At 57.4% G+C, this 27,684-nt stretch overlaps 1 protein-coding gene across 8 annotated transcripts in view; it reads left to right on the forward strand.

Annotated features, from left to right (window-relative positions):
• HMCN2 (hemicentin 2) overlaps positions 1-27,684 on the forward strand; it is a 150,360-nt gene that overhangs the window by 96,733 nt on the left and 25,943 nt on the right. For 6 of the 8 annotated variants that reach the window (XM_032478661.1, XM_032478662.1, XM_032478659.1 and 3 more), the window contains 35 exons: positions 383-496; positions 957-1,043; positions 1,870-2,061; positions 2,913-3,086; positions 3,208-3,324; positions 3,805-3,947; positions 4,316-4,466; positions 5,099-5,317; positions 6,902-7,015; positions 7,398-7,585; positions 8,228-8,324; positions 9,127-9,288; positions 9,460-9,573; positions 10,490-10,692; positions 11,395-11,476; positions 13,079-13,210; positions 13,615-13,758; positions 13,847-14,006; positions 14,096-14,220; positions 14,693-14,876; positions 16,294-16,391; positions 16,930-17,196; positions 17,843-18,015; positions 18,442-18,523; positions 18,618-18,754; positions 19,347-19,488; positions 19,576-19,720; positions 20,535-20,662; positions 21,307-21,463; positions 22,216-22,337; positions 23,174-23,338; positions 24,613-24,720; positions 24,917-25,051; positions 25,470-25,604; positions 26,147-26,337. In XM_032478661.1, the coding sequence (XP_032334552.1) occupies positions 383-496; positions 957-1,043; positions 1,870-2,061; positions 2,913-3,086; positions 3,208-3,324; positions 3,805-3,947; positions 4,316-4,466; positions 5,099-5,317; positions 6,902-7,015; positions 7,398-7,585; positions 8,228-8,324; positions 9,127-9,288; positions 9,460-9,573; positions 10,490-10,692; positions 11,395-11,476; positions 13,079-13,210; positions 13,615-13,758; positions 13,847-14,006; positions 14,096-14,220; positions 14,693-14,876; positions 16,294-16,391; positions 16,930-17,196; positions 17,843-18,015; positions 18,442-18,523; positions 18,618-18,754; positions 19,347-19,488; positions 19,576-19,720; positions 20,535-20,662; positions 21,307-21,463; positions 22,216-22,337; positions 23,174-23,338; positions 24,613-24,720; positions 24,917-25,051; positions 25,470-25,604; positions 26,147-26,337 (5,087 nt within the window). Of the gene's footprint in view, positions 1-382; positions 497-956; positions 1,044-1,869; positions 2,062-2,912; positions 3,087-3,207; positions 3,325-3,804; positions 3,948-4,315; positions 4,467-5,098; positions 5,318-6,901; positions 7,016-7,397; positions 7,586-8,227; positions 8,325-9,126; positions 9,289-9,459; positions 9,574-10,489; positions 10,693-11,394; positions 11,477-13,078; positions 13,211-13,614; positions 13,759-13,804; positions 14,007-14,095; positions 14,221-14,692; positions 14,877-16,293; positions 16,392-16,929; positions 17,197-17,842; positions 18,016-18,441; positions 18,524-18,617; positions 18,755-19,346; positions 19,489-19,575; positions 19,721-20,534; positions 20,663-21,306; positions 21,464-22,215; positions 22,338-23,173; positions 23,339-24,612; positions 24,721-24,916; positions 25,052-25,469; positions 25,605-26,146; positions 26,338-27,684 lie in introns of all 8 variants that reach the window. The other 2 variants (XM_032478655.1, XM_032478658.1) reach the window with 2 other exon arrangements.

Raw genomic sequence — 27,684 nt, forward strand, 5'->3', positions numbered from 1 at the left:
GAGGTCTTTGGGAGAAGGCAGCCTTTTACCACGTCCGTCAGAACAGAGTGGGGGTTCTGATCTGAGCCAGGATCACACTGCTGTCCTTCTAGCCCCAGCCAACCCACAGAACTGGAGGTGGCCAGGTGATGACCCTTCTTACTAGAACAGGGTCCTCAAGTTTATGCTGGTGTAGGTCTCATGTCCAGGAGGCTCCATCCATCTGTTTATCCTCCTGGGCCTCAGTTTCCCTATTTGAAGAATGGAACACTGTGGATGGCAGACACATACACATCTAAATATAATGCCTGGAATGCTCCTCTTCTTGGTGGGCAGCCTGGGCCCGGCTTGGGACAGAAGGCTATTCATAGCTGTGCCCGGGACCCACCTTCCTCCCTCCCAGGTGGCTGGATGCTGAAAATGACCCAGGCACAGGAGCAAGACAGAGGCCTCTACTCGTGCCTGGCAAGCAACGAGGCTGGGGAGGCGCGGAGGAACTTCAGCGTGGAGGTCCTGGGTATGTCACAGCCCTGTTCTCGTGGGCACCCAGGAATCCATCCCCTCCTGCCTGGGAGCCTCTGGGGTTGGGGCCCCGGACTGAGGGCTCATGCTGTAGCGGGGCGCCCGGTACAGGCAGGAGGGAGAGGCCGAGCCTTGTTTTCTTTGCCTCATCAGCAACCTCTTTTCTGAGGCTGCCATAGAACTTTCCAGAAATAGCCAGGACTAACCCAAAATGAAAGAGGCAAGGAGTTTTCAGTACGCTCCAGCTACCTTCCTGTGCTCGGGCCTTCTCCCAGGAGCAGTGGTACCTCTCTCAGCCGGTAGCAAATGCTTATTAAACTCACTCCCCAGCAGCAGGTATGAGGGGATGGGGAGGCAGAAGAGATGCCATGGGTTCTTGGCTTCCTGCTCTGTTGTTGTTCAGCCTGAGTGGGCCAACCCTGGTCAGTAACTGTCTGTCTTTCTGCCTCTCCCAGTTCCTCCCAGTATCGAGAACGAGGACGTGGAGGAGGCAATCAAGGTGCCCGAGGGGCAGACGGCCCTCCTGACGTGCAACACCACAGGTGAGGGACTGGCAGAAGCGGGAGGAAGGCAGCTGTGGAAAGAGGGGGCCCCTGGAGATCTGGGCTCTCTGCCTCCGGCCCTCCTGCTCCCCACGGAGGGTCCCTCTACATCTTGGACTTGACACCGTGTCCCGCTCATCTTTGCTCTCTCTGTGCTTCTACCCCAGACACTCTTCCCAACTCCTCACCTGATTATAGATCTCAGCTTCCACGACCCTCCACAAGGAGTTCTTGGCTGACCCCTTGGGCCCATGGGCTCTCACAGGTCCCAGTGCTCCCCCATCCCAGCACTGGCCACACTGGAACATAGCGGCCTGTGACATCTGTGTACCCCAGGGAGGCTCCTTGAGGACCTAAGGGCTACCTTGTCGCCCTGGTATCCCCAGTGCCCAACAGAGTAGGCTCCCAGAGTAGGCTCGTGGGCTGGAAGAGATGGATGGATGGATGGATGGATGGATGGATGGACAGGGGTGTGGTGAGTGGATGGATGAATGGATGGATGAAGTGGGTAGGGGGACGGATGGATGGATGGATGGGGTGGGTTGGGTAGATGGATGGCTGAATGGAAGAAATAACTTGCCTTCCTGTCTTGTCTGTCTGTACCAAGCCATCTTGGCCCACAACCTGGGTAAGGAAAAGGCAATCGAACCACATCGGAAAGGGCCTACACCACACTTGGTGGCTGCTTCTGTGTCTTGCCCTGCTGCATGGGCCTCTGATGGAGAATCAATGCCCCCTGTCCCATCTTGGAGCAGCCTCTGACCTCTCAGCTGACCTGGTCAAAACCTACTGAATTGTCTCACCTGCCTTTCCCCTGTGCACGCAGGCCACCCACAGCCCAGAGTCACGTGGTTCAAAGATGGCCGGCCCCTGGCTGGTGGAGATGCCCACCGCATTTCTCCAGATGGAGCTCTCCTGCAGGTCCTCCAGGCCAACCTGTCTACTGCAGGCCATTACTCCTGCATTGCAGCCAATGCCGTCGGGGAGAAGACCAAACACTTCCAGCTTAGCGTCCTGGGTAAGTGCTGGGCATCTTCTGGCCATGCTAGGTGCCGGCAGGAGGGAGGACCAAGGTGACCAGCTCCTTACAGACAGCTTCCCACAAAACACTGTTTTTTCCTCCCACTTCAACAGCAAAAATAATGTAATTAGCTGAATGTCCACCGCAGGCCAGGCATCTGGACAGGCCTGACTAGCTGAATCTTTACAACAGCCCTAGGAGCTGGGAGATGTGCTGGTCCCCGTGTCACCGATGAAGTCCTGAGGCTTAGAGAGGTGACAAGATCCCAGGCCCCAGGGTGGCAGTTCACACCCAGGCCATCAGCCTCCCAAGGGCAGTCAACATGAGTGGTTTCTTTACGAGAAACAGTAATCTAGAAGATGAGAGGGACACAGACTGTTGGGTAAAAATCTGTTTCCAAAAATGATGTTGGTAAAAAGGTAGGTCCCCAGCAGGGGCTGACAGAAGAAATTTGGGGACCAACGAAAGCAGAGTTTTCTCAGCAGGGAGCAAAACTCCATCCACCTCCACGTCTGCTCAGAGACTGGTACAAATTGGAACCACAAACAGAATTGAGAAGGCTCTGCTTAAATTAGCAGACAGTTGAATGTTAAGAGACTCCACAGGAGATTGAGGCAGGAAGGTGTCCAGCTCCCCCTGTGGTGCTGCAGAGCGGCGGAGAGCTCTGGGTCACCCAGGCCTGAATTCAAGACTGGCCACAGAGCGCATGGTTCCTCTGGGCCCCGGTTTGCAGTCTGTGTAATGTGAACAGCAAAAGCACGGAAGCGAAGTACCAGAGTCTGAGACTTTTCTGGACCCTGGGGCCCAGGGTTGGAGATCACTAATGAGCACTCCCTGCCCCACCACAGTGGCTCCCACCATCCTGGGAGTGACGGAGGACAGTGCAGACGAGGAGGTGACTGTGACCGTCAACAACCCCATCTCTCTGATCTGTGAGGCGCTGGCCTTTCCCTCCCCCACCATCACCTGGATGAAGGATGGGGCCCCATTTGAGGCCTCTAACAACATCCAGCTGCTCCCAGGTGATGCCCTTGAGAGGGTTGGCGGGGAGCGAGGGGGCAAGGGGCCGTCATGGGGCTGGGTCAGAGGAAGGAAGCCTCGGTTAATGCCTGAGGGTGACCCTGGCCGCTGCCTCCCCCCAAGCAGGCACTCACGGGCTGCAGATCCTGAATGCCCAGAAGGAAGACGCAGGCCAGTACGCCTGCGTGGTCACCAACGAGCTTGGGGAAGCCATGAAGAACTATCATGTGGAAGTCCTCAGTGAGTCGGGACCCTCCCGGGTGCCAGCCGGTGGGCAGGAGACTGCCCGGGGAACGTGGGCACCCCAGGCGCTTTCATGTGGCTTGTCTCTTCTGGTGGTCACTGGACAGCCAGGGCCGGCTCAGTCATTTAAGGGCCAGGGACAGAGGAGGAGGGAACCAGTGAGTTAGGACTTGGGCCATGTGGACGCCCAGACCCACACCGGTCCTGGCTTCTTTCTGTGTGACCAGAGGCCCCATAACTTGAGACTTGGTACCCCCAGGAGGGCCCCCTGAGGTCACCCCCAAAATTCCCCTGCCTCAGACCTGCCCTGTTCCGGACCCATCTCTCCCCAGGAACGGGTGGGTTTCCAGGGTCCCTGTTCCCCTGCTCTCAGTACCCAGCCCCCCCGTTTCTGGGACAGGCCTGGGACCAGGGGGAGGGCGGGGTCTCAGCACCTCTTCTCCAGGCCTGCTTCTCAGGCTCCCTTGTCCCTTTCAGTCCCCCCTTCAATCTCCAAAGATGACCCCTTGGGGGAGGTCGGCATGAAGGAAGTGAAGACCAAGGTCAACAGTACCTTGACCTTGGAGTGCGAGTGCTGGGCCGCGCCCCCGCCCACCATCAGCTGGTACAAGGACGGACAGGTGAGCTCGGCGTCCCCTGGCGGCCTCAGGCTCTTCGTCTGGGTCCGCCTCATCTGCTTGGAACCTTCCAGAAAAGGCAGTTAGAGCACTGAATGATTCCAGAGCTCACCTGGGCCCTGCCCCACCCTCTATGTTTTAATAAGAAATCCAGCTTTTCATAGGAAGCAAGGCTCACAAACATTAAACTCTATGTTCACCCACTGAGTTCTCCAATTCTTACGTTACACGGATTTGGGGTTACAAGAGTGTCAGGGTGTTCCTATCACTTTATGTTGTATTTTAAAAATTGCGTGAAAATCTAAGTACACTTGTCTGGGTGCTTTTGGCCCCTCATTTCTGACTTCTGTTTCCCCTCTTTCCACCCCCAGCCCGTGACTCCCAACCAGCGTGTCCGCATCCTTGGCGAAGGGCGGCTTCTCCAGATCCAGCCCACGCAGGTCTTGGATTCAGGGCGATACCTGTGTGTGGCCACCAATGTGGCTGGCGAGGACGACCAGGACTTCAACGTGCTCATCCAGGGTGTGTGGGGGCCCTGCAGTGGGGCGTGGGCCAGTGGGAGGAGGCAGGGCTGGGTTGGCAGTGGCACAACTTGGGGCGAGGGGTGCCAGTGCTTCTGGGTGGCCTTGCAGGGCTCTGTTCTGGGGTGCCCGTCCCCTGCCTCATTGCTGTCCAGCATGTCTGCCCCCCAGACCGTAGGCCTGGGCTCTTTCACTTCGAGAATGGGGGCATCACTGTCCCCCTGGGTCTTCATTTTACCTTTGTGAAATGTGCCTGATCAAACCAGGTGGCCTTGAGGGCCCCCTCCAGCTCCAAAAGCTGATGACTGAGTGCCTCTGTGCTCCAAGGCACACACTGGCTAACACTTACTATCTGGCTTCCTCCCCTGAGACATATCAGTGTGTCCCAAGAATGAGTCGGTTAGATGTGAGCTCCAGAGGGAGGAACCTTATCCTAGAGCCCACATAGTAGTTGCTCAGTAAACACTGGCTGAAGGAGTGAGTAAATTTAAAACCTGCCCTGACCAAAGGGATTGGCCCAGATGGTGGGATCTCTGCAACTACGGGAGGTTAGGAAGGGGGTGTTTCTTTGAGCAGGGGTGCATTCCCATCCCTCAGCTGTGTGTCCTAATGGCTTTGTCGCCCCCTCCCCAGTGCCCCCTATGTTCCAGAAGGTGGGAGACGCCAGTGCAGACTTTGAGACCCTGTCCCGGCAGGAAGAGGCCCGGGGTGGGGTGACGGAATACCGGGAGGTCATGGAGAACAGCCCCGCCTACCTGAACTGCGACACCAACGCGGTCCCACCCCCAGCGCTCACATGGTACAGGGAGGACCAGCCCCTCTCGGCCACGGATGGGATGTCTGTTCTGCAAGGTAGGCCAGGGCTGCACAGCGAAGCGGGGCGTTTGCAGGCAGGCACCAGGGTCACACCCTCATCAGAGCTGGCCTCCTTGACTGCCTTTCTGCAAGTCCTCTGAGCTCTCCTGTGTGCTGCTTGCTGTGTGACCCCCGGTAGGGCATGTGACCACTCTGGACCTTAGCTGCCTTTTGCAAACAGGAGCTAGAAGTTCTTTCCCAGTTTAAAGGCAAGAATAGGGTCCCCTTGTGCCTCTGATTTTTAGAACAGAGGTTGTCATCTGGGCCGTGTCCACCTCTGGGCTTCAAGATCTGATATGTCCTGGCCCCTGTCTCTGGAGAGGGGCCAGTCCCTTTATTAAGATCTCGTGACCCCCAAACACTGAAGACGCTCTCACTGGGCTTTGATGCCCACTCAGAGTCCAAGCTCATTGTTCGTATGACCTTTTAAATTTTTTTATTACTTTATGTATTTGTTTATTTAAGGTTATTTAATTTTTCTTTAAACAACCATTTTATTTTGGAATGGTTTTTTGAGGATGGTTTTGAATTAAAACTTTCCAGGGGTGAAGCTTAGAAATGCCTGGCTTCCCTGGGCTGCTGCCCAGCCCCCTGGGGGGGCCCAGAAATGGGAGGTATTCCAGGCACAGAGCCAGGACTGGGTGGTCCCCTGGCCTAGGATTCACACGGTGTGTTGCCTCGGATGAACGGGGCAAGAAGAAAAGGCGGCCTCTTGGAGGTCTGGGAGAGGTAACACTTATGGAAAGCTGTCATTGACCCCTTCCCCCGGCCGCTGCCCTCTGACCTGGGTGCACAGTGAGCTCAGTCACATACTGATCTCTCCAATCTCACTGTTGACCTCTGACTCTGGCCACTGACCCTTAATCCTGGGCACATAGGGGTTGTGGTCACAGCTGACCTTAGTTCTGGCCTGATCATAGATTAACCTCATGTATGGAGTGACACCCCTGCCTCCTGCCAGGCCATGGCCACTGCCTCCCCAGGCCTGGCTACTGTCCCCTGGCTCTGCACATAATGAGTCCCTGGTTCTAACTCTGGTCACAAACCTGCCACAGCCTGGGTCAGCAGTCTCCCAGCCCAGAATCCTGAACACACAGTGACCTTGGCCTGGCCCCAGCTGGAGACCAGCTCCAGCCCCCCCGCTGCCAGAGTCTAGCCCTAGCCTGGCATCACAGAGGGTCCCAGGTGATGCCCCCCACCCCCAACCACCACAGCCTCCTGAGATCCTCTGCCTGGATGTTCGCCCAGCTCTCTGCCCCTTCCCTCTGCCTTCATTGAGAAGCTGGGCTTGGCACTGCCGGGCACTCTTAGGAAGTCTCCGTTTTTCCATCTGTAAGATGGGAGTAGTAAGAGCACACAGAGTCAGAGGCCACGGAAATGCCCGGCCCAGGGCCTGACACAGCACAAGCCGTTCCTGTGCTTTATTTGATCCCCTCCCCCGTGACCTGGGCTGAGCAAGCGATCCTGTGCATTTCACAGGTGGGGTGGAGGTGGGCGCAGTGATGTCTTCCAGGTCCCCTCCAGGAGAAAAAGCGGGTTTCCTTGCCCTTGCTCAGGCCTCTGTCCCCATGTCCCCCCCAGGGGGCCGAGTCCTGCAGATCCCCCTGGTCCGTGCGGAGGATGCCGGGAGGTACTCATGTAAGGCCTCCAACGAGGTGGGCGAGGACTGGCTGCACTACGAGCTGCTGGTGTTGAGTGAGTGGCCCAGCCTGTGGGCGGGAGGGGGCCTGGGTCTCAGGTGTGCAGGCCCCCTGGGGGTCTCCCTCCCAAAGAGGGTAGAGGTAGAGACCATGTGCAGTCTTCCTATATTCAGATGTACATGATGTAGGAGGCGCTATGAGTGGGCTCTGAAACCAATGGGACTGGGTTCAAATTTTAGGTGTGCTGCTTCTTAGCTGTGTGACCTTGAGCAAAACCACTACCCTCTCTGTGCCCCAGATTCCTTAGCTGCATAGGGGCCTGGGAAGGTTTGGTGGGCAGGAGCCCCAGCCAGTGCGTAGCACCAAATGCTGCCCACAACCAAGGAACTTTTCCCAGGGAGGCTGCCCGCTCCTCACCCTCCTCTCCCCAACCCCAGCCCCACCTGTGATCCTGGGTGACACGGAGGAGCTGGTGGAGGAGGTGACTGTCAACGCCAGCAGCACCGTCAGCCTACAGTGCCCAGCCCTGGGCAACCCTGTGCCCACCATCTCGTGGCTCCAGAATGGGCTGCCTTTTTCCCCAAGCCCACGGCTGCAGGTCCTGGAAGACGGGCAAGTCTTGCAGGTCAGGACGGCCCCCGCTTGGGCTAAAGTCAGCAGCTGCTGTGACTCAGTACTGCTTATCTGGGGACCAAGGAGCTGCCATTACCGGTGCCCAATTAAGCTCTTTGCCTGAAACCATGTTAGAGCCCCTGGGATTCAACTCAGCCCACTGAAAAATCATATATGAGGAGCCTTACTGGGCTGCACATAGCACCTGAGAGGGACCCACAGGCTCGCACAGCTGGAGCCCAGCGCGGCACAGGGCAGCTCTCCACGGGAATGCCATCCGATGCTTACAGACCATGCCCAGCACCTAGGACCCCAGGCAGCACCTTGGCTACCCAGTCTCCAGACACAGCTGCACGACACCCCTGGGGCCCAGCACAGCACCGAGCAGCCCTCCTTGGGGCTGGGGGAGGTGGGCAGGGGAGCCTTGTCATCATCGGGTTAGCTCCAGGGAGTTCGCCTCACGTCCTGCCCAGATGTCACAGACAGCCCTAGATGGATGTGGGGTGAAGCCCACAAGTACTGCTCCATGTGGACGAAGGGGTCTTCTGAGGGGGCTCCTCCTGGTGCCTGCCGTGCCTGGGCTGGGTGGGAGGGAGCCCTCACAATAATTCCTGGGGGGCCCAAAGCCATTGGGCTGGGGGATGTGCGCCCACAGGTTTCCACGGCGGAGGTGGCTGACGCCGCCAGCTACATGTGCGTGGCCGAGAACCCGGCGGGCTCCGCAGAGAAGCTCTTCACCCTCAGGGTACAAGGTGAGCTGGGCTGAGCAGGCAGCTCCTGGGGGAGCCCCCTGAGGAGGGGCCGGTGCTGTGGGTCTGTCCGGCCTGCCCCATGGGGGATGCGTGCAGGCAGACACAGCAGCTCGGTCCTCCCCATGTCCTGGGCTGTGGGCCTGCACTCGGAGTTCAGGGATCACGGCCTGGTGCCAGCCGTCTCCCGGGACAGAGAGCACGTGGGGACCTGCATCACCGAGGGCCGACCTCAGATCATTTTAAGCAGCTTCAGATGTTGCCAAAGGAATGGCTCTTCCCAGGCCTTAACAGCACCATGACTGAGCACTTACTGTGCACCTGGCGTGGGGCTGAGCACCTGCCCTGGGCTCACTCCTGCCAGCAGAGCTAGGAGGTTAGCCTGATTTGACCTATGGAGACAGACTCAGAGATGCTACCCCGTGGGGGGTCTCCCTGCCCTGGAGTCAGCCTCTCAACCTCTGCCTCCTTGTGACACGTGCATCTCAGTGGCCATGGGCTCTGCCTTCAGATGTGGGGCAGCTGTGGCCTCGGGTGGAGGGACGACAGTGTTGAGCACTCAGGGTCTAGGACTTAAACCCAAACTGATATTTATTCCTGCTCCGCCGCTGACCAGCTGAGTGGCTTTGGAAATGTGACTCTCCCTCTCTGACCTCTGAGCCCCCATGTCCTCATCTGTAAGGCAGTTATGCTTCTGTAAGCAGTGGGAACTTGTGAAAGCCCTGTGTTTCCCTCTGTGGCTCTCTGCCCCCCACCAGCATGCATTTTTATGTGTCTTTCTTTATTCTGGTGGCCATGGGGACAGTCCCACCACGAATCGCAGGTCTAAACTCGGAGCAGGTCACAGCCATCCTCAACAGCAGTGTCTCCCTCCCCTGTGACGTCCGTGCTCACCCGAGCCCCGAGGTCACGTGGTACAAGGACAGCCAAGGCCTCTCCCTGGGAGAAAAGGTCTTCCTCCTGCCTGGTGGGTAAACTGAGGCTTGCGGCCCAGCTCTGAGGCTCCGTGGGGGAGCCAGAGCTGCTACCTCAAATCTGGGACAGGACTGGGAGTCTGGGAGGGCTGTAGGATTGTGGGCTTGGGGCCTGGGGGCTGGGGCCTGCTCGCTGGCGCCAGGGGCTGGCTTCCCCCCGACAGGCACCCACACGCTGCACCTGCCTCGGGCACAGCCGTCGGACTCCGGGGTGTACGTGTGTGAGGCTCTCAATGCCGCTGGCCGAGACCAGAAGCTGGTGCAGCTTAGCGTGCTCGGTACGTCCTGTCTGTCCCCCACCTGCACTGTCCCCTGCTCCTTCAATCTGCCCTCACATCCCTCAGGCAGCACAGCCAAGAGAGGGGCAGCTGGCCCTGGGGGAGCCTGGACACCTGTGCCCTCTGCAGCAATGGTGTCTGGGGGGCAGTGATTCAGATTCTGGGTTTTAGAGTTGAACACACTTGGGTTTGAAACTCAGCTGCGCACTTACTTGCTCTGTGAACTTGGGCACATCAATGCCCTTCTCTGAGCCTCGGGTCTCTTATCTGTAAGGTGACAGTTGGCACAAGGACTAGATGATGTGTGAGCCCTTAGCCCAGTGCCTGGCGCCCAGTGAGCTCTGAAGGGGAGGAGGGGACAGCAGAACAGTGGTGGGAGCTGGCCCAGGAAGGGCCCTTCCCAAGCCTGACTGATCACAGTGTTCTCTGCATGGAAGCTGTATGGGGCTCTTGGTCTTCAGAATCCTCTTGGGGAAAATCTGGCCCAAGATGTCACAAGCCTGGACTCCCTGGAGGCTTCTTTCCAGCCCTAGGGCGGGTTAATTCATTTGTGCCTGTCCACCTGCTGTGCGCCTGATGCACCGTAGGGTCCTGTGGGCTCACAGCCGGGGTGGGAGCTGCGGTCCCTCACAGAGGCCTCTAACTCAGCTAGGGCCTGCGCTGTGTAGGAAAGAGCCTAGGAGGGCCAGCTGGGAGGCTGAGCCCAGAGAGGGCTAGAGGCTTTTCCCAGGCCACCCAGCAGGTCCTTGGCATGCTGGCCTGGCGTCTCTCCTTCCAGTTCCCTGGGTCTGTGATCGTCCCTGGGGTGGGGTCCACTGCGTGACCCTTGTCTCTTCACAGGCGTTATCCCGTGGGCTGGGGCGGGGAGGACACCAGAAAGGCCGTGGCACCTCACTCGGCCCGTCTCCTGCCCCAGTTCCACCCACCTTCAAGCAGGCTCCCAGCAGCCCCCAGGATGTGGTCGTGGTGAGGGCCGGGGACAAGGCCGTCCTGAGCTGTGAGACAGACTCACTCCCCGAGCCGGCCGTGACCTGGCACAAGGACAGGCAGCCCCTGGTCCCAGCACAGCGGACCCGAGCTCTGCTAGGTGGGCAGAGGCTGGAGATCCAGGACTCCCAGGTGAGCTGTCTGGTGGTGTGGGCGGCCAGGGGTGGATCTGGGGATGTCGCCTCCTGGTTTTGGTGAGCTGGGGGGAGGTGGGCAGCTGGGTGTCAGTGTGTGGGGGATGCTGCCTCCTCGGCGTGCAGGACCTCACCCCAAGCTGATTAGCAGCTTCTGGGGCTGGACAGGTGGGAAGAACCCAAGCCTGCAGATCTGGTGCCGCATTGGCTCACAGAGTGACTTTGAGCAGATCCGTGCCTTGATGCCTGCCTGTTTCCCCAAGATTTGGAAGCCTTCTCCAGACCCCTCTGATTACGACTCTCTGGGAGTCTGTTCTGCATGCCTCCCCTCACCCCCAGGTGGATTAGACACTCAGAAGTGTTCACTGGATGAACAATTGCTGCTCCTCTGGAAATGTGCCTGGGGCTCCCCTCTCCTGGCTCAGCTCATCCCCACAGCCAGGGTCCTTCTCCTCCAGGCTCAGGGGAGGGTGGGCTCTGGAATCTGCACACTCTCTTTCCATCAGTCCTCCTGCATCTCGAGACTCTTGGTAAAGGCCAGAGGGTCTCACCTCTCCTTTGGCTTCCCAGGCAGGACCAGCATTTTTGTAGAGTCCTTGCTCTGGAAGGTTCTGGGGCTTGGATTTTTGGGGGGAGCTCTAGGTGCCCCCACTCCAGCCACATGCACCCTGACTATTATCATGCCCTCTCTCTGTCCTAGGTGTCGGATAAAGGTTTATACAGCTGTCGAGTCAGCAATGCAGCTGGGGAGGCTGTGCGGACCTTCATCCTCAAGGTCCAGGGTAAGCTGGGGACCAGCCTGCAAGCATCGCCACAGGACCCCTAGCAGCACATGGGGCCACCAAGGATGGGAAAGGCAGTAGCCAGAAAGAGGAGGTGTTGCTGAGTGTTTAGGGCATAAGATTTGGAATTGAAAAGCCCAGGATCTGAATAGGACTCTGCCCATGACTTGCTCTGTGGGACTTAGTAGAGTGACTTTGTTCCTCTGAGCCACAGATTTATCTTCAGTAAAAGGAACTGTAGCAGTACCTGCCTGTTAGGCATGCAGGAAGCTCTCAGTCTATGGACTGCCATGACTGTGTCTATAAAGTGCTGGGCACAGTGCCTGGCGTGGGGGCACTGGATGGGAGTCATCAGAGATCAGACTCTTGGGGTCCTGGGACCATGTCACCTCCACCTTGAGGTGCTACCCCACCAGCCCAAGGATGGAACATAGATGGCATTTGATTGGGTGTGGCTCTAGCTGTGGTTGAGGAGGAGCCTTTTGGAGCTACCTAGGGAAGCAAGGGATGAAAGCTTGGCCAGATTTTCTTGGGGTCAGATGTTGTGTCTGTTAGCATATCGACTCAGCTGTGTAACAAAGAGACCCCAAAATACAGTGAATCAAGTAAGAGGGAAGTTTCTCTCTCTCATCCAAAAGCCCAGAGGTCTGTGTCTAGGCTGGAGGGTAGCCCTGGACCTACCAAGTGGCAATTTAGGGACCCAGGATCCTTCTATCTTATTGATCTCCCATCCCCTTGGGGGTTGTCCCTGTCCATGTTGCATCCTGTTTCAGCCCATGAAGCAGAAAAGAGCAGCAGTAGAGGGTAAGCACTTTTATTTTAAGTGAGTGATGCAGAAATTTTATCTGTCCCCTCTGCTTCTATCCCATTAGTGAGAACCTAGGCAGCTGGCCACAGCCGGCTGCAAGGGAGACTGGGAAATGTAGTTTCTACCTGAGTGACCCCGTGCTCAGCTAAAACTGCTGGGCAAGATGGAAAGGACAGATTGGAGGGACATCAGCTATCTGCCACAGATGGCAAAGCCGGTAGCCTCCCCACCAGGGGGGAAGTGGATGAATCCAATCCTAAGCCATATTAAATACCAGTGTTGGAAATGATTGCTACCTGATCTGCTGCTCAAAGCTCATACCTCCTTCTCCTGATGGCTGTCTTGATGAACAGTGGAAAAGGGAGACTGTCTGGTTCCTGAGGGAGAGGATGTTTCATCCTAGCACAGCCATCTCTGTTCCACTGGTAGTGGCTGCCTAGGGTGCATGAAGTCATCCTGGCTGAGCAAGAGAGAGTGCTGGGATCAATTAGTGATGTCTGTCCTGGCATAGGCTAAGGCCTACTGGTGCAGTACCGAGTACTTGCCATCCTTGGGCTAAGCGATACCCTCCTGGGCTCTGCTTTGTAAATGTTTTGAAATAGCCAGCTGCTGGTTGTACTTATATTTCTGAATAAAACAACCCACATCACCATCAGTGGCAAAGCATAAGATGTCAACTCCCAACCCCAGGGAAGTGTTTCTTGGGAATCCCTGATCTGCCTGATGGAGGGAAGTTGGGGGCAGGGGGACGGGCAGAGTCTTAGGATTCTAGGAATCTGGCTTCTCTCCTGCAGTGCCCCCAACGTTTGAGAACCCCAAGACGGAGACTGTGAGCCAGGTGGCTGGGAGCCCCCTGGTCCTGAGCTGTGATGTGACTGGGGTCCCTGCACCCACTGTTACTTGGCTGAAGGACAGAATGCCTGTTGGTGAGTACACCAGCCCCTCCCTTTTTAGTGCCAGCTATTCCTTTATTTAGTGAAATGGCAACAGGAAAAGGAACAAGTCCTGGACACTAAAGGGAGTGGGGTTCCTTGGGAGATGTCCCCACTGGAGGGAAATAGGGAAGGCCCAGAACAATCAGAAGGATCTGGGCTGGGGAGGGCCGTGATGTGGATGGCAAGAGGCCCTGCCCGTGTCTGGGCCTCAGTTTCCCTATGAGCACAAGAAAGGGGTGGGTGATTTAGAGGTTCCTGGGGTCTTTCCAGCCTTGTGAGTGTGGGGAGCCAGGCACCCTCTCTGGGAGTCACATGACTTTTGTCTGGGCCCCGTGGTGGCACCTGGGGCTTGGGTCTGAGCAGGTGAAGTCCTGGCATGCCCCTCCATCCCACAGAAAGCAATGTGGCACATGGTGTGGTGTCCCGGGGGGGCCGCCTCCAGCTGAGCCACCTGCAGCCAGCTCAGGCTGGCACCTACACGTGTGTGGCTGAGAACGCCCAGGCCGAGGCCCGCAAGGACTTCGTGGTGGCTGTGCTGGGTACGTCTGCACCCTGCGCCACCCCCGTGTCCTTCCCCCATGCCAGCCCCAGCCACTGCCCCAGGCCTCACCACAGCCCCTGCCGCAGTGGCCCCGCGGATCCAGAGCTCGGGTGCCACACAGGAGCACAGCATCCTGGAGGGGCAGCAGGTGCGGCTGGACTGCGAGGCTGACGGGCAGCCACCACCCAACGTGACTTGGCTGAAGGATGGTAGCCCGCTGGGCCAGGGCACGGGCCCCCACCTCCGGTAAGGCCCGGCCTGTGCCCTCCCCACCCCAGGCCACAGGGCCTACAGGCCCTCACGCACCTGCTCCTGGCTCACCCTCCCCATGCCAGGTTCTCCCTGGACGGCAGCTCCCTGGTGCTGAAGGGCCTGAGGGCCTCGGACTCCGGCGCCTACACCTGCGTGGCCCAAAACGCGGCCGGGGAGGATGCCAGGCTGCACACCGTGAACGTGCTGGGTGAGCAGCTGAGGGGCGAGGAGAGGCAGGTAGCCCCACTGTCCAGGATGGCAGCAGCCTGGCTGCCGTGGGGCCACCACTGGGGCATCTGGAGGGTGGTGAGAGGCCCGGATGCAGGAGACCCAGTGAAGCCCCAGCCACGCCCAGTCTGTGAGCCAGGTCAGTCTGGCCCCTCTGGGCCTCTGACAGTCCTCAGACTAGGGGAACAATCGCGGCAGCCCATGGGTGCAGCGGGCGAGTCAGGGGTGAAGGAGAGAGCCATGGGGCCAGGCCGTGTCCCCAAGCAGTGGGCTGCATCCTCACCAGGGGTGAATATGGACCCAAGAACCATGTGATGATTGCCACATAATGGTTACTTGTGGCAAAAGTCTAGGTATATCGGTGCCACCTCCTGGGACTTCCCTCAGAGGGGCCCACTTCCCTTCCCCAGACTCCCTTACTGCCCCCTTTTTCCTCTCTGCCCACCCACCAGTGCCTCCCACCATCGAGCAGGGGGCAGAGGGCACGGGGACCCTGATGAGCAGGCCCGGGGAGCTGGTGACCATGATGTGCCCCGTCCGGGGCTCCCCGCCCATCCACATGAGCTGGCTCAAGGACGGCCTGCCCCTCCCGCTCTCCCAGCGCACCCACCTCCATGGCTCGGGCCGCACCCTCAGGTAAGGGAGTGGCTCCCCAGCCTGCCAGCCAGCGGATCGTAGGCTCTGGACACACTCTTCAGGCAGCTTGGGCTTAAAAACACATGTGAATGTTTTATAGAGTAGAAATAATATAAATGTACTGAGGTTTTTGATGGGGTGCGTGAGAGGACCTCACCCCTAAATAGAGTTCCAGAGATGAAAGAGACCTCTGCCCTCAGGCTTTCACAGCCCAGGGCAGGGGGCACAGATCCAGGTGATGACATCTGACTTAACCTGGCCCTGGGTGGAAGAAATCACGGAAGGCTTCCTGAAAGAAGGTGCCTGAACGGAGTCTTTATGCCTTCGGGAGTGTTTGCTGTTTGCCAGGTGCAGTTCCAGGCACTGGGATGGAACAGTGAGCAAGATGAAGCCTCTGCTCCTGCAGCTGTGGGGAGGGAGGGACGCAGAAAATAAACAGATAAAAAAGTGACACGTCACAAGGGATATGTGTGAAGAGTAAAGGGTTGGGAGGTGGTAGTGGAGGGTGCTATTTTAGGGTGGCCAGCAGTAGGCACTCAGATAAGGTGACACTTGAGCAGAGTTGAAGTGAGGTGAGAAGGGGAGGTGAGTGGGTTCCACTGGGAAGAGCTTCCAGACAGGAAGAGCAGGTTCAAAGGCCCTGAGGTGGGCATGTGGCTGTGTATTCTAGGAGCAGAGTTAGGGGAGGGGAGGTCAGATGACATAGGGCCTCGTAAGTCCTTCAAAAGACTTGGATTTTCCTAAGAAAAGAAGGAAAGCCTTGAGTGAGTTTTCAGCAGAGAAGAATCATGATGTGACTTAACTTTTTTGTGTGTGGCAAAATATACATAACATAAAATTGACCATTTTAACCGTTTTTAAGTGTACAGTTCAGTGGCATTAGGTACATTCACATTGTGTGCAACCATCACCATCATCCTTCTCCAGAACTTTCCAGGGGACATGGACAAGGGCAGCTCAGGAGGAGTGGTTGGGACAAAAGGAGGTTCGAGAGAAAGTGGGGGCCCAGGCAGTGGAGACAGTGAGTGGAGATGACTCTGGTGAGTCTTGAAGGCCAAGAGGAATTGTTTCAAAGAAGAAGGTGGGGCTAGCAGGCTGTCCTGGGGTGGGGCAGTGGGGCTTCCAGAATCTGGGAAGCAGGAAATCTGGCTGCAGAGTGAGGTGGGCAGAGAAGTCAGCAGGGGTGGCGGATGGGAGTCTGGGCTTTATTCTAGGGGCACCGGAGAGGCAGGAAAGAGGTTTAAGAAGGGGCTGGACCTGTTCAGGTGTGTGTTTCAGAGCTGCCCCTCTGTCTGGCAAGGCTTAGGAGACAGGATGAAAAAGGAAGGGAACTTTTCCACTGATGCTGCCTCTCCCTCCCCCTCCCTCTCTCTCTCCCTCTCTCTTGCTTTTTCCCTCTTTCACTCGAGGGCTTCAGGATTTCCCAGGTGCAGCTGGCGGATTCCGGCATCTTCACCTGTGTGGCTGCGAGCCCAGCAGGTGTGGCCGACAGGAACTTCACCTTGCAGGTGCAAGGTACAGAGCAGGGGGTGGGCATGCAGGTCTTTAGGTCTCAGGGGATGAAAAAAAAGGCCCTTGCCCCCTCCCTTTTGCCCATCTGGGTGGAACCAAGGGTTGGCCCTCAGGGGTGTCAAGGCAGGGCAAACGGAGACAGCCTCTGATTCATTCCTTCACTCATTCATTGACCTCACAAATAGTCACTGGACACTGGTGTGCCAGGGCCTTGCCAGGCGCCAGGGTATGGCAGTGAGCAGAGGTAGTCCCTGAAGCCAAGAGGTCAGTGGGGGAAACAGCTTTGTAAAGAGACAATTATAATTCCCCAACTAGTGATGCCAGAGGAAGGAGCTGATGCCATGGGAGTACCTCACCTGGCCTTGGGGGTTCAGGGAAGGCTTCCTGGAGGAAGTGAGATCTAAGCTGAGGACTGGAGATGAGAAAGAATAGTTGAGGAGAAGGGTATGCTGGCTAATAGTAATAGCCTGTGCAAAGGTCCAGGGGTGAGGACCACTTGGCGTGGAATAAAATGGTTCATGCCCACTCTTGCCCTGCACAGTGCCCCCCATCCTGGAGCCAGTGGAATTCCAAACTGACGTGGCAGTGGTCCGTGGCTCCCCGGTGGTCCTCCCCTGTGAAGCCCAGGGCAGCCCCCTGCCCCTAGTGTCGTGGATGAAGGATGGGGAGCCCTTGTTGCCCCAGAGCCTTGAACAGGGGCCCGGCCTGCGGCTGGAGACAGCAGGAGCTGGTGATGCGGGGACCTACTCCTGTGTGGCCGTGAGCGAGGCGGGGGAAGCAAGGAGGCATTTCCGGCTGACAGTGATGGGTGGGTCACCTGCCCCCAGCACCAGCTTTTGTGGTCCAGGGATGGGAGAGTGGGCCTCTGGGGGCGATGGAGGAGGCAGTGGGTGAGGTCAGCACCGCAGGAGACTTGGGGCTTAGAGAACCGGTCTCACTGACCTGGCTGCTGTGTCTTGTCCCCCAAACCTTGTTAAGCAGGGTCAAAGTCACTGAAATCTGGGGGCAGTCCTAGGTCTCAAGCACAGATTTTGCAAGTGTTGTGCCATGTTGGAAAAATTTGTGTCAATTATGTGCAATATTTCAAACTTTCCATTAGCAAAAAGATTATGACCCACTGAAGACTCAGGTGACGGTTAGAAGTTTTTAGCAATACTGGATTTTTATTTAGGGTATATAGGTTTTATTTTGGGATGTCATGCCACTGCACACTTGATAGACTACAGTGTAGTGCAAACGTACCTTTCTGTATCCTTGTTGATTTTAAAGCACAAATAACTGTCCCAGGCAGCGGGCCCGTGGTCTGATGTTTTTAGGACCCTCCAATACGACCACCGCCTGTCTATTTGTGGCCCCAGCTGTCAGCATCTGGCTGATGGAGAAGGGGGATGAACCCAGCCCCCAGTGCTCCGGGCACAGCCTCCACAGCTGACCCAGGGTGGGGTGTCTTGCAGATCCCCCCCACATCGAGGACTCAGGCCAACCTGCAGAGCTGTCGCTGACCCCTGACGCCTTCTTGGAGCTCCTCTGTGATGCCCGGGGCACCCCCACACCCAACATCACCTGGCACAAGGACGGGCAGGCCCTGAACAGGGCCGGGCGGGTGCTCCGGGTGGAGGGTGTGCAGGTGCTGCTGCCCTGCCCTCTGTGGGATGAAGCTGGGGATGGAGAGGGGAGGGGAGGGACCTGGTGGCAGTTTGCAAGGTTTGGCCAAGCTCCACTTTTGTGTGGGGTGTGAGGATGTGATGATGCCATGGGAGTTCCTAGTTGGAACTGGCTGTTGCAGATAAATCCCTAGCCTGGCCAGAGAAGGGCTGGTGCAGTCAGAGGGGACTTCCTGGAGGAGGTAGGCTCTGCCCTAGCCCTAAAGCAAGGATGAGAGAGTGGTAGGGAAGAAATATTCCAGAGGGAGGAGGAGTTGATGGGAAAGGCGGGATGGCAGACTCAGCAGGCCTGAGTCAGTCCTGGGTCTTTAGCGGCGTAGGAAGGAAGCCAGATCAGGAGGTGGGCAGGCTGAGGCCAGAGGCAGCTGCTCACCCTGCTCCGTCCCCAGGTGAACGATGCTGGGCTGTACACTTGCCTGGCCCAGAGCCCAGCTGGTGAAGTCGAGAAGAGCTTCCGGGTCAGGGTTCAAGGTAGGGGGTGCCGGCGTGGGGCCAGGAGAGGGAGGCAGGATGGGACCCCCAGGGGAGGGTCCATCTCTCATGCCCTCTCTGCCGGCCCCACCAGCCCCTCCAAATGTCATCGGGCCCCAAGGCCCCCGCTTTGTGGTTGGCCTGGCCCCGGGACAGCTGGTTCTAGAGTGCTCAGTGGAGGCGGACCCAGCACCGGAGATTGAGTGGCACCGGGATGGCATCCTGCTGCAGGTGGGTGCCAGGCTGGGGACCCAGGGGCACTGCCTTGTCCCTCTCAGGCCCCAGACCCAACCAGACTGAACCCCTGGTGCTGAGGGCCTGTTCTGTGCCCGCGCGGCTTTGCATACTGCTCTCCTGTTGTTCCCCACCCCTGTTATTGCTGTTGCTCCATGTTGCAGATGGGAACACTGAGGCCAGGAACACCCGCGGCTTCTGATGCATACCTGTGCTGTACCTTTGAGCTACACTTAGTGGCTATGTGACAGGGGGCCAGTTACTGAGGTTCTCTGTGCTCATCCCTGAAGTGGGGCCAGTTTGCTGCTGTGGACCCAAGGATTGTGGATCTGGTGGAAGGTCCAGCTCCTTGGAACACACCCAATAGGCAGAGCTCCAGGCGCAGGATTCTGTTTCCCTCCCATGGGAGCCTCTTTCTCCAGAGGGTCCTCAGCTGGGTATCAATTCAGGGGCTGCAGGCCAGCCCAGAATGGGGCAGAGGCCACTGTCCGGCCCCACTGGTTCCTTGGTCCTCCCTGCCTGGTGCCTGGGGGCTAGCCTGGCCTGACCAGCCCTGATGAGGGGCTCTCCATCCTGGGGGTCTCTACAGGCAGATGCTCATACCCAGTTCCCAGAGCGGGGGAGGTTCCTCCAGCTGCAGGCCCTGAGCACGGCGGACAGCGGCGACTACAGCTGCACAGCCCGCAATGCTGCAGGCAGCACCAGCCTGGCCTTCCAAGTGCAGATCCACAGTGAGTGGCCCTGCCCCACCCCCCACTCACCCCACCCCCGAGAGTGACAGGCTCCTAGCACATGCTCCCTCTGTGCACCTCCTCCAGCGGTCCCCAGCATCCGGCCAGGACCACCCGCAGTGAACGCCTCAGTGAACCAGACGGCCCTGCTGCCCTGCCAGGCAGATGGTGCCCCCCCACCCCTCGTGAGCTGGCGGAAGGACGGGGTCCCCCTGGATCCTGGGAGCCCCAGGTGGGAGCTGGCAGGGAAGGGCAATAGGGAGGGGCTCAGGTATCTCTTTACAGGTTGTAAACAGAAGCCCACCTGGGCAGTTAGAGCAGAAAGGACATAGGTCTTCTCAGAACCCAAGGACAGGCATGCCCACTTATTAAGTACATGGTGGCTGTCTCTGGTTTTGACTCTTGGTTGCAAATCTCTGTTTCTGTGTGGGCTTCATGCCTCTTTCTCTCTCTCTGTCTCTGACCAATTTTCAACAACTTCTTTCTCTATGAACATGGTAGAAATGGATCCCCCAGCCCCCAACTTTTAGCGCCTCTGTTCATACAACCTGCAGAGCCTAGAGAGCTGTCTGTGGATTCCAGTTCCAAATTCCCAGGGCAGGGAACTCCACTGGCCCAGCCTGTGTGCCGAGTTTGTCCACAGTCCAGTTGGCTGTGGCTGGGAGCGGGGCCACAGTCCAGACAGGGCCCCTGGGAGGGAGCAGTTTTTAGACCTGATCTAGGGGCCATTCTCAGAAAGAGGGGGGGTACCACTGCCTGCTGGCTCTTGGGAAAGGCTGGGCCCAGGTGGGAGCCCCAGAGGCCTGAAGCAGCTCCTCTCACCCTTTCTGATGCTGGGTGGCAGTACGGGTTGCCGCCCATGGCTGTGACCCACCCCCTGCCCTGACCCTGGACTCGCAGATGCAGGACTCCTGAGTTAGCACCCTCTCACTGGGAAAGCCAGGGACAGAGTGGAGGGTCTTGCTGGAGACACCAGCAGGGGTCCAGCCCCTTGTGGGGCCTCGCTTGTCTGCACATACCCATGGCAACCCCTCCCTCCATTCCAGGTTTCAGATTCTGCCTGAGGGTTCCCTAAGGATCCAGCCAGTCCTCACCCAGGACGCGGGTCATTACCTCTGCCTGGCGTCCAACTCTGCAGGTTCCGATCTGCAGGGCCGTGAACTCCGGGTCTTCGGTAGGTCAGTGAGGGAAGGTGTGTTTTTTGCCTACATCATCCGCCCCAGTGTGGGCTGAGTCCTGCTTAGTTTCTGGGTCATCCTATCTGTCAGGAGCCAAGAGTAAGGATCTCCAAATGTTTTTGACCATGAAGCCCATTAGTAGAGATTTTGAGCGTGTACATTCCAAGATGCGTATTTATTTTTTGTGCATATGTTGCATATACTCACCACTTACTGTTGTATTAAGTGAGTGATAAACCTGCACGAGCTGTACAACACGCAGAATCACTGAGCCCCCAGGTGCTCCAATCTGTTCTTTAATCCAATCAATCACCTTGGTGGAAGCTGACCTGCTGGGCCCGGGCCCCAGGGGGTGGGTGCCGCTGGGGAGTTGCACCCTGGAGGCCTCCTTCAAGGAGGGCTGGTAGGGGGACGTCAGCCTCAGGGGTGAGCAAAGGCCCCATCACCTCTGCTTTGGGAGCCCACTGGAAGGTCCCCTTTGGGAATTTCTCCTGCCTCCTCGTTCCCGCTTCCTCTGGGATGGGTTGAAGGTGGCATGAGCATCCCCTGTTCCTGGTTCCCCTCTGGGCACAGCTTCAGTGAGCCCCTCCCACCTACTCCCACCCTGCACCCTAGCCCCTGACGACTGCTCTCTCCCCAGAGCCTCCAGCCATCGCCCCCAGCCCCTCCAACCTGACCCTGACCGCCCACACTCCCGCCTCGCTGCCCTGTGAGGCCAGTGGCTCCCCCAAGCCTCTTGCGGTCTGGTGGAAGAACGGACAGAAACTGGACTTCCGCCTGCAGCAGGGCGCCTACCGGTACTGAGCTGGTCCTTCTGGGACCATCACGAGCTGCTCGGGGTGGCTAAGGGCGTGCTCATCTCACAGAGTGGGAACCGGGCCAGAACCAAGGCAGGGACATGCTCGGGTCTCACCAAAGCCAGCACCAGAACTTGTGTCCTGACCTCAGGGGGCCAGGAGGGTCTTTACACTGAGATGCCTGGCAGGAGGTGGGGGCACTTGGGACAACACCCAAACAGAGAATCCATGGCCTTTAAAAGCACTTCAGTCACCTGTCTAAGAACCTACGTGGAAGTCCAAGTTTGTGCTGGCTGAGCCCAGACCCATGGCTCCTGCAGGAGCCTCGGTCTCCCCGTTTCTCAAATGCAGAAATGATCGCTGGGAGTATTAAGCGAGTCAGTTCACCAGTTAATTCACCAAATATTAGTTGTGTTAGGTGCCAGCTGATTGATGACTAAAGCAGGTGTCCGTGAACGCAGGCGGCTCTGAGCAGAGCTTTGGCTGTGGTTGCTATTATAGAAGTTACCATGGGTGGCGACTGTGGAAAACATACAGGGTTGTGGAGAAACACTGGGCAAACATTAAAATCACCCAAAACTCAATGGCTAGATCTTGGGAGGTGGAAAATTCTAGGAGAAAGTTCCAGAGATGGGAAAATGGTCCTGAGACACATCCCTGCTCCAAATTCCCTGGCAGGGAGGCCACGGCTGGCTGGTTTCAGATCACTCAGGCCAGTCCCTTAGCAGACAACCGTCCCTCTGTCTGTCCAGGCTCCTGCCCTCCAATGCCTTGCTCCTCGCAGCCCCCAGCCCTCAAGATTCAGCCCAGTTTGAGTGTGTGGTGAGCAATGAGGTGGGCGAGGCCCGCAGGCTCTACTGGGTGACTGTTCATGGTAAGTTGACATTCAGGAGTGACTGTTCACGGTGAGGGGCAGATGAGGAAGCTGGGATGGGGGCAGCACCTCCCTCTCCTGGGTGCTCTCTCTGCCTGCGGGGACCTGCCCTGGTTCCCTCTTGAGCCTTTCTGCGCTTCCTGGGTCACCTCCTCCAGGAAGCCCTCCCTGATCCTGCCCTCCCACACTGACATAATCCAACTCCAGTTCCTGGCCCATAGGAACTCACAGGAGAGGCCTCTCCCCAATCCAGATTGTTCTGAACCCAGATCTAATCTTGTCATCACCCTAGTTAAAAATCTCTGCCCACTGACTTTGGTATAGAATTCATGGTATCACCTGGGCCCACAAGGTCAGCCCTGCCGACCACCGGGTCAGCTCACCCTCACTCTGGGATTCAGTCATGCTGTTCAGCTTTATTTCCTCACTGCGAGGCCTTTGCACATGCTGTTCCCTCTACGGTGAACACTCTTTCCTTCGCCCAGGCAACACCTGCTCCTCCTTCAGATCTCAGGTGAAATGCCACACTCTGCAGAGGCCTTCTCTGGCCTCCCCTACTCTGTGTTCCCACCAAGCTCCCTTGTCTTGTGAAACGCTCCCCGAGATACCTGGCTTGTATCTACAGAAAGCAGTGCGTAACTAGCCCCAACGCCCAGCAAACCTCGCCGCCTGGGTGAATGAATGTGACTCTCTCTCTGGTGCACCCCTATCCCTGGCCCTTCATCACTGACAGCACCTTGTGTTGTGATACGTTTATCCTTCTCGTCAGCCTGGCCCCATGGCTGTGTGTCTCCAGGGGACCTTGGCAGGGCTTTAAACCTTCACTTGCATTTCAGTGCCTCCCACCATTGCTGATGACCAGACAGACTTCATGGTGACCAAGATGGCGCCCGTGGTCCTCACGTGTCACAGCACAGGTGTCCCGGTCCCGGTCGTGTCCTGGAGCAAGGCGGGCACCCGGCTGGGGATGCGGGGGAATGGCTATCGTGTCTCAGCTTCGGGTAAGTAAGGGTGAGCCATGGGGCCCTGCTGTGGAGGGGGCACCAGGGGAATTGGGTAGAGGGTGTGAAAGCAGCCCACTGGGGCCTGGTGGTGGAGCAAGATGGAAAGTTCTGGCCTGGCTCTGCCATCCCCTTGCTGTGTGACCTGAGAGAACCCCCTCGCCCCTCTGGGCCTCAGTATCCCCAACCGTCTACCAGAGTGTGGATACCCATTGGTGCGTCCCTGATGTGCATTGGTAAATCAGTGGTGCTTAATGGCAAAAGGAGAAAAATAAGAGCTCCATGAAAGTTTTCATAAAGCTAGTTTCATCTCATTAGAAGGATTGTCCTTTATTCTGGACAAAATGCTTGTCTTAATAATTTGGTGTTGAAAGTGCCTTTCTTCTATGAAATTAAAGTGATAGGAAATGCTGATTCTTTTTAAGTGTCTTTGCTTGTCAAAATAAAAAATTGGCAACTTTGCTGGGATTCTCCAAATTCAATTTATTTGCTATTTGGTTAGTTAGTGAAATCTTAAAGTCTGTGAACCCCGGGCCAGATCTGTGGTTTTCAAACTCTTCCAAAGCAATTGAACCTTTCCTCTGACACGTGTTTCTAGGGAAGCCCAACACATGAAAGAAACTGAGGCTCTGGTTCCATCTGGGGCCACGGTGGGGACTGCAGAATGGTCCCAAGTCAGGTGGACCTTGCTCCCCTTGCCAACCCAGCAGGCCCTCAAGGGTCCACAAGGGACAGTTTAGAAACCAACTTACTTGACTATTGAGGTGCAGCCTGTGGTCTGGGAAGGTTAAAATGGTGTTTACTGAGCAGCCAAGGCTCAGGGTGAGAGGGCAAAGGGAGGGCTGAAGAGACAGTAATCCAGGAAGGCTTCCTAGAAGAGGCAAATTTTGAGCATAGCATAGCAAGGCAACGATAGCAGGGTGAGAACCTTTGGAACTAAGGGTGAGCCGGGGATTCCAGGTAAGGCAGTGGCAGATCTTGTCACATCATAGCCAGAAGAGTCTAGAGACCATCCAGTCTGACTTTTCATTGTACACTTGGCCCAGAGACTAGAAGGTGCAGAGAGTAGAAGGAACTTGCCCATGGTTAAGCTCTGGACAGGGAGCAGAGGCAGGCCCAGGTTCCCCTAAGCTGCTTACAAACGGGCAGGGAGGCAGGTCGAGTGGCCTGCGACAGGGACGCCAGGGTGGGGCATGTAAAAGCCCTGCTGGCTCAGTCCCTGGATGTTTGTCCCGGGTCCCCTCACCCATCTCGTACCCCCTTCCCATCCACAGGTGCCCTGGAGATCGGGCAGGCCCTCCCCATCCATGCTGGCCGCTACACCTGCACAGCCCGCAACTCTGCGGGCGTGGCCCACAAGCATGTGTTCCTCACTGTGCAAGGTAAATGTCCCCCAGCCCAGAGAACTACAGGATTCTTAGTGAGAAAAGGATCAGCCCGCCCATGTCCTCCTTTCTGAGGTTCCCAGAACCTCCTCTTCCCTTCAGAGGCCTCTCCAATGCTCAGAGGCCCCCGGGTTGCAGGAGCCTGGGTGTTAACAGTGTTCCCAGGGACCTCTGCAGCCCTGTTCCTTTGCAGCCTCCCCCGTGGTTAAGCCACTACCCAGTGTGGTCTGGGCGGTGGCAGAGGAGGAGGTGCTGCTGCCTTGCGAGGCCTCGGGCATCCCCCGGCCAAGCGTCACCTGGCAGAAGGAGGGGCTGAGCGTGACTGCAGGTGAGTCTCCCTGGCAGCCAGCACGGGTGGGAAGAGAAGAGTACGCACCTGGGGTCCTCCTTCCTGCCCCGGGGCCTCTGCACACCTGCTAGGGGGTTCAGAAGACCCCTGTCCTGCCCAGAGGCTCGTCACCCACCCTTGGCCCACTTCACCTCCTGCCCTCCTGTCTCCGCTTACCAGCCCAGAGACTGAGATTCTGCCTGCACACTGGGTGGTTGGGTTGGGAGGTTGAGGAGGGGGACAGCCTGGCTGGGGTCTGGGTCCAGCTTCCACGCTCACTCTGTCCCCATGTCACCCTGTGACCACAGCAAGTCACTTGATGCCTAGTCAGACAGAACTACCCAAGCAGCCTTCCTCCCCTCCTTGGGGGTTCTGCTGCCCCAACCACCAGCCCCCAATTGTTTCCCACCAAATCCAGGGGTGAGCACCCAGGTCCTACCCAGTGGACAGCTGCGGATTATCCACGCCAGCCCAGAGGATGCCGGGAACTATTTCTGCATTGCCCAAAACAGCGCAGGCAGTGCCATGGGGAAGACTCGGCTGGTGGTGCACGGTGGGTCCCTGGAGGGAGGTCAAAGTGGACCCCAGAGGGCTAAGGGCTTTCAGGCTCCTGAGAGCCCCTCCCTTCCCTGCCTGGCTCTGGTTCCAGGTGGGGAACATGCCTGCCTCCTCCCCGACCCCAGCACAGTTTGTGGTTCTAGAAGGAATTTAGGGAAAGACATCTCCCACTTTGTGCCCGAGGTCTGGTTTCACGCGGTAACTCTGGTCCCCTCTGCCTCCTCTGGCCCTCGTGGGAAACAAGTTTAGTCATTCTTCATTTCTTTTGGCTTTCCAGGAGCAATAGCCATTTCTGTCCCTTTAGTCATGTGTGTGCACATGTGTGAATGAGGTCACTTCGTCACAGCTTCACCCAAACTCAAGAAAATCTCCAGATTGTTCAGACTGCGGGCAATGGCCTATGACCAGGGGGTGGCGGGAGCAGCAGATGGAAGTGGAGGAAGGGGCTGAGGGTGTGCCACGGGCTGAGGGCACTGGGACAGGGGCAGTCCCCCCAGCCCAGCCCGAGTCCCCGAGTGGACCTCCCTCTCCCCACAGTCCCACCTGTGATTGAGACTGGCCTCCCTGATCTGTCCATCACCGAGGGCTCCCACGCCTTCTTGCCCTGCACGGCCCGTGGCAGTCCCGAGCCCGACGTCACCTGGGAGAAAGATGGCCAGCCTGTGTCTGGAGCCGAGGGCAAGTTCACCATCCAACCTTCCGGGGAGCTGCTGGTGAAGAACTCGGAGGTGCGGCTCCGGCCCCAGGGACTAGAGGGACTAGTAACCGTGGGAGCAGCAAACACCTGCTGAGCTCCCCGCATTTGTCATGCTCTGTGCTGAACACTGTGCGGTTACTTACTCCTAGGAATGTGGGGAAGTAGGTGTTATCACCCCAGCTACAGATGAGGAGACCAAGGTTCAGAGTATACCCAGATTTTAAAGCCATGCTATTGCCAAGAGACAACCAAGATTTGAATCAGATTTGAATCCCTCCCCCTGGACAGCCGGGGGCAGGGGAGAGGGGCGCGGGAATGACTTTGTGTCCCCAGACTGCTCCTAAATGTTCTCAACCTGAGCCAGGAGTGTGGGTGGGGCCCTGGCCCCTGGCCCCCATCAGCACTCATCATGTTCTGTAATTATAAAAGAGACTGTTCTCCAGATGGACAGGCAGCTGCTGGGCGGGCACATCTGGATGGGGCACGGGGGCCAGGGATTCTGCCACACAGGGAGCCAGATGTGCAGTGGTGAGCGTACCCGCCCTGCTCGAATGCACCATGGAACTTGTCCTCTTGGAGAGGACACCAAAAGCAGGACCTGCCTCAGGGGTGGTGATGAGGCGAGCACAGATGAGCAAGTGCAGGTCCCACTCTGAGCACATAGTAGGTGCTCAGTAAAGGGTGACCATTACGAGCATGTGGTCAGGCTTGGACTATGAAGGCTATCTGCAAAAATCCAGGAACAATCAAATTAAGAACAAAAAAAAGGGGATTTTATTTGAGCCAAACTGAGGATTATAACTTATAACCCAGGAGACAGACTCTCAGAAGTTCTGAGAACTGTTCCGCCTGTTAGAAGTCAAGGGTGCAGTCATATATATTCTCAAGACAAAGGACTGTACATCAAAATGAAACACTGACACTTTACAGCAAGTTCACCAAGAATGCCTAGTCCAGGCAAGCACGCACAAAGTGAGCCGTAGGTCACCACGACCCCTTGCAGAGCTGGGAAAGAACGCTGTTCTTTAAAGAAGTTACGCTGCTAGCTTCAGAAGAAAGGGGAAAAAATTGATTTTTACGGTCGAGCAGGCGCTCCCGCCTTTGAGAAGTTCTGGTTAATGTGTAATGCAGACGCATGTTCCCATTAAAGGGGGTGGGAGGAGGCGCAAACAGGTAGAGAAGGAATTTTATGTATAAGTTTTCTTGTCCTGCCTTAAAATATCACAAGGCGTGTGGCCACATGAAGGCTGCAGGGAGGTGCAGCGGGGCAACGGTGAAGCCGAGCCGTTTGCTAGCTGTGTGACCTTGGGCAAGTCATTTGACCTCTCTAGGCTGGATGATCCAAGGGAACCTGGGCGGGGGGCAGGTCCCCGGGGGC

This window comes from Camelus ferus, chromosome 4, assembly GCF_009834535.1.
Source record: "Camelus ferus isolate YT-003-E chromosome 4, BCGSAC_Cfer_1.0, whole genome shotgun sequence".
In the NCBI taxonomy this organism is placed as follows: Eukaryota; Metazoa; Chordata; class Mammalia; order Artiodactyla; family Camelidae; genus Camelus; species Camelus ferus.